The sequence below is a fragment of the Apaloderma vittatum genome, unplaced genomic scaffold (assembly GCF_000703405.1).
Source record: "Apaloderma vittatum isolate BGI_N311 unplaced genomic scaffold, ASM70340v1 scaffold15745, whole genome shotgun sequence".
Lineage (NCBI taxonomy): Eukaryota > Metazoa > Chordata > Aves > Trogoniformes > Trogonidae > Apaloderma > Apaloderma vittatum.
In genome coordinates, this window is record NW_009717756.1 from 1 (window position 1) to 4,603 (window position 4,603).

The window sequence follows — 4,603 nt, forward strand, 5'->3', positions numbered from 1 at the left end:
ATACTAACGGCAAGAAGTATCAACGACTGATAAAGACAGCCAGAGACTTTGACTACGGCCAGTTTGAGCCCCATATAGTGCCCAGCACAAAGAATCTGTACGTATTCCTCCTGTATGTTACACTTCACAATTTGTTCAATATGCGACATGAAGTGGTCAAGCTTTACAAAGTTCTTGAGTCTATATAAGTTTTGGGAGACTAGGAAAGTCTTTATAAAGTATTTATCAACTTTTAAGCACATGGCTTATGAGTGAAATGTTATTAAGTAATGGCAGACTTCAACTCTGTTGCTAGTTCTTGTTTTTTTTTCTTTCTTTCTGTGTCTGTCAGACACCAGCTGTTTTGCAAACTCACTCTCAGACATATCAACAAGTTTCCAGAGCACGTGCTGTGCCATGTCCAAGGGAAGCGCTATCAGAAGGCCCTAAAAAAGTGTAAGTAGCTTTTCTGAATATATAACTGGACAGTTTTTTTTTTCCCTGAGCTGTTGAGATTTCAGTAGATCTACATGAAGGGAAGGGTCAGTTTTCGTTAGATTGACGGTAAGGTACTGCTGTTGCTGGTGGTGCTCCTCAGCTAGGAAGGAAGATCCCAGACATAGGGAACAATCAGCCTCTAGCAATTCCCTTGGAACATCTCTTGAGAGGAGGAGCTGTTCTAAAACTTGCCCAGTGAGGGTGCTTCACACATCCTGCACAATCTTTGGGTTAACATCTTTCATGATCCATATATAGCTGTAGAGGATTACATGAATGGAGCTCGACATACTTTTGAGTTGCATTTAATGTAAGATAGAGCTGGGAAGGAAAATGACTCGGGTGACTGGTGACCTTGCTAAGTGCTGCCTGACCCCTCGCACTGTTAGATGAAGAGTGCCAGAAGGAAGGGGTGGAGTACGTCCCTGCCTGCCTGGCACAGAAGAAGCAGCGCTCCGGTGACCAAGTGAATGGAAGCAAGGAGCCTTACAAAACAGAATTCTGGGAGCCGATGTACAGTGATGAGGATGGAGAGAAGACGGACGACAGCATGAGTGACCTGTACCCATGTGAGTAAGAACATTGGAATTGTCTGTCGTGAAGGAAGTTTGTCAGCTAATTTTGTCATGTTTATTTTATACTGCTCCCGGTTGCTCATATGCTGAAGGCCTGTGACGTCCATCCAGCTGGGGGTTCTTGGGTTTTGGGAAAGCAGTTCTCTCTTATCACTAAGTGATAACAGCGTTGGATCACATAACATGTGAGGGGAGGGAGACAAGATGCATGGGGATGTGCTGCTTTAGGGATCTCTCCTTCCCTTGTTTTCAGCAAGTGTTGGGGTCTGACAGAAGTTCGTCAGGCCATTCTCCTGTGCTGTCTTGCCGTAGGAAAGCAGGGTTGTGAACCCACAGAACCACCTGTGCTGAACTGTTGCTCAGAGACTGGAAGCAGCTTGACAAATCACCTTTAAGATGGCCTCAAAGTAAAGCTGGGGGGCGGCAGAGCCTGCGTGCAAATGGAACTGATCCTGAGCTCAATGTTTACGTTTTAGCTGCACTCTTCCAAAAGAAATACGCAACAGCTGCACAGACCCCAAAGGGCAGCAATGACTTCGCAGCAGACAGTGAGGATGGCGAGGCCAAGCAGAACGGTGACATGAACGGAGAGGACCGGGGAAGAATGGCTGTCAGCAGAGCAGCTGGCAACAAAAGGAGGAAGGTGGGAGTCACGCTGCCGCGTGCAGCAGCAGGGGAGCACGGAGCTGGGATCTCATCCTGTAGATGTTTCTCTGATGTATTCGTGCCTAAGAACCAGCAGAAGGTGCAAAGCTGTTCAGAACAGGCTTTCCCCATGTTCCAGCCCCTGGCTCACATCCCAAGGTTTGGGTTGCTACCAGCAAATGCTTATCCTGCCTGTAGAAGTATCTCATCTTTGGTGGGATCCTACTGCATGCTGCCTTCACAGAGAGACTGAAGCATTTCCTGTGGGCTCCACATCTTCCTCTGTGTATGTACAAGCACCAGTTAAAACACTTTGGAAGTCACAGCTCTTTTTCCTGCCTCTTTTAAGGAGCTGTCCCGGTCCTGCCTTACAGACTATAACCTGATCCTTATCAGTTTAGGAAGCAGGCAGAGATTTTGTACGTGATGAATAAACGTTTAACCCTCTACAGCAGCCCCTGAGGAAGGGGCTAGAACCTTTATATCTGTATCAAACCAGAAAGCAAAGGCTGGATGGTTCATTTCTGTGAGGAGACTGTTGCTGTTTGTATCCAAAGAAACCATATGCCTGTTAGAGAAAGGAACAGGGCAAGGAAAGATTCCCCCCTGGCGCTTTGGCCAGAGCTGTGCTTGTTCTGGCTGCTGTCTCTGGTAAAGAAGAATACTCAGTTTCTTTTGTTTAAGCTATCTTGAGCAGAGCTGAATTTGGGTTTTGGAAATAAGCCAATTAAACTTTTTTTTTTCTCTCTACAGAAAGAGTCAGGCCCTATAAAGAAGAAATTCAAAAGTCACCATCAAAAACCTAAGAACTTCTAGAACACAGCCAACAGGAAATAAATTTTTTAATAAATACATGGCCTGAAGAAGCCTGGTGTGTAACAATTTCAGAGGGGGCACAAGGCTGGCTGAAGCATTTGCCCATTCCAATTGCCCATCAGAGGTGGGGGAAGAGTGGGGTGGAATTAAGTTGTATCCTCACAGCCTCAAGGCATCCCCCACTGCCGCAGTCAAGTACCGGCCTCTTTGTGGAAAGATGGTTTTCAGTAGGCAGGAGAGAAAGCACACAAGACCCCTGTCCAGCATATCTGGAGACACTCCAGTCACACACACCAAGTGGATACAAAGATGCCATTGTTTTATTTTGATTGTTTCCAAAAATCAAAACATTTTCAAACACAACTAAGGTACAAAATACAGCATAAAATGAGAATTTATACTTAATTCTTTTTTTTTCCACATAGAAAGCAAAAATATATTCAGAATGAATTCCAGAACACTTTGCAGAGCCAATTGACAGCTGACATCCTGCTTGTGAGAGCTTCTCAGCCACAGGGAGAGGTCACTGTTTTATTGGGAGATGCATGAATACAGCAGTGTATGTAAGAAAGCAGAATCTTCTGCATCGGGACTCACAGTTCGCAAGTCTGCGTATTGCGCTGTCTAGAAATACCTTATAATGCCCTCCATCTAACCACACCCCTTGAGCACTGAAATAATGCTGCTGCCAGGGACAGGATCAGTTCCTCCTCTGGGGTCTTTTGTTGGAAAGGGGACTTGATTTTCACAGAAGAAAGTGGTCAACATCACCCAGCTCCCTAGTTAGAACACAGAGACACCGAAAAACCCAACTTAACAGTTACTTACAGGAGCCATTTCTGTCATTCCATTTATAAATACAGTGAGCAGCAGCAGTTGATACTGGAATGGCTGCCTTGATGTAGACTAAGACCATTCTAGGACCTGCAGTGAAATTGAGCAAAAGCATCCGGTGCTGCTTATCCAGAACTGAAAGGACCAGTTTGGTTTGCTATGAAGAGACAGACACGGTGAACGCTTGAGGTGAAAACTTCTCCTGCATAACCTATTTAAAAGAAAGCCTTCCACATGACCTGAACTTAAATGCTGGCTTCTCCTCCTCTTGACCCCCACACAGCAATTTGTTTCCTTCAGCAGCAGGACACAGGCTATTTTTCCCTTAAGATGATGAAATGACTGGTTTAACATTCAACAGTGCTCTTCTCTTTGTCATCAGTTCTTTCAGCCTAGCTTCCTCTCTTAAAAAAAAAAAGCAACTGTTAAGCGGAACTGTCCAGGTTAGTGTCCTTACCAGGAGTCTCTGGTAAATAGCTCCTGTTGGAGGATGTTCAGCTTAATTACTCCTTGAACAAACAGTTGAGCAGCTTTCTCAAGGGAGACAACAGTGCAAGGAATCAGTGTCAGGTTAGCAAGCGGTAGGGCTCATGCTTTCTAGAATTCTTTCATGATCTAGTGAAACAGGTTCACCTAGTTGCCTAGCAGAGGACAAAATGCCTCCTCTGAGCAGCACTAAGCATGTTCATGGCACAGAGGTTGTGGCACCGAGAGATGAAAATGGGGCCTTCCTCTCTCCTCACCGTTACGCTGAGGAATTCCTCCCTCTGAACACGCAAGTTACATCCCTGGCTGCTTATTCACCATGCGGGCTTTGCACTTGCATTCTTCAGCTATAACCGTCTGCACACAGAGTTGAGAACCAGGGCTATGGCAGCTGACTTCCACGTTTCCTCCCTACACATCTCCAGGGTGGTCCGAGATGGCAGAGAGAAGGGGCTGTGCTCAAGAGTTGAGCACCCCAGCTCTTCCGCTGTTCAGTCAGCTGAGACTTGTACAGCTGAGGGACTGACAGAAGTGACTCTAAGAAGCAAAGACTACAGATTAGAAGACTGACTTGCATGTACTGAGTGCAGGGAAAAGGGGAGTTTCTGTAATTCTGAAGATGCTTCCACCAATAACGTGCAATTCAGGTATGGATTTGGGGCACATACAGATGGAAGCTGGTTAACAGCAGAAAGGGGCTTTTATTATGGAGCCTGCAGCACAACTTGGCTCCCTTTTTTGGGAATTCAGGAGGGGCAACTTTAGGGAAA

The 4,603-nt window shown here is 45.8% G+C and overlaps 1 protein-coding gene across 1 annotated transcript; it reads left to right on the forward strand.

Moving 5' to 3' along the window:
* Positions 1 to 5: 5 nt before the first annotated feature.
* Positions 6 to 2,513, forward strand: SURF2 (surfeit 2; the record flags this gene model as incomplete). Its single annotated transcript, XM_009870026.1, has 5 exons — positions 6 to 97; positions 332 to 435; positions 867 to 1,046; positions 1,529 to 1,695; positions 2,451 to 2,513. Coding segments are annotated over 5 exons (606 nt in total), but the record flags the coding sequence as incomplete, so codon positions are not given.
* Positions 2,514 to 4,603: the final 2,090 nt, after the last annotated feature.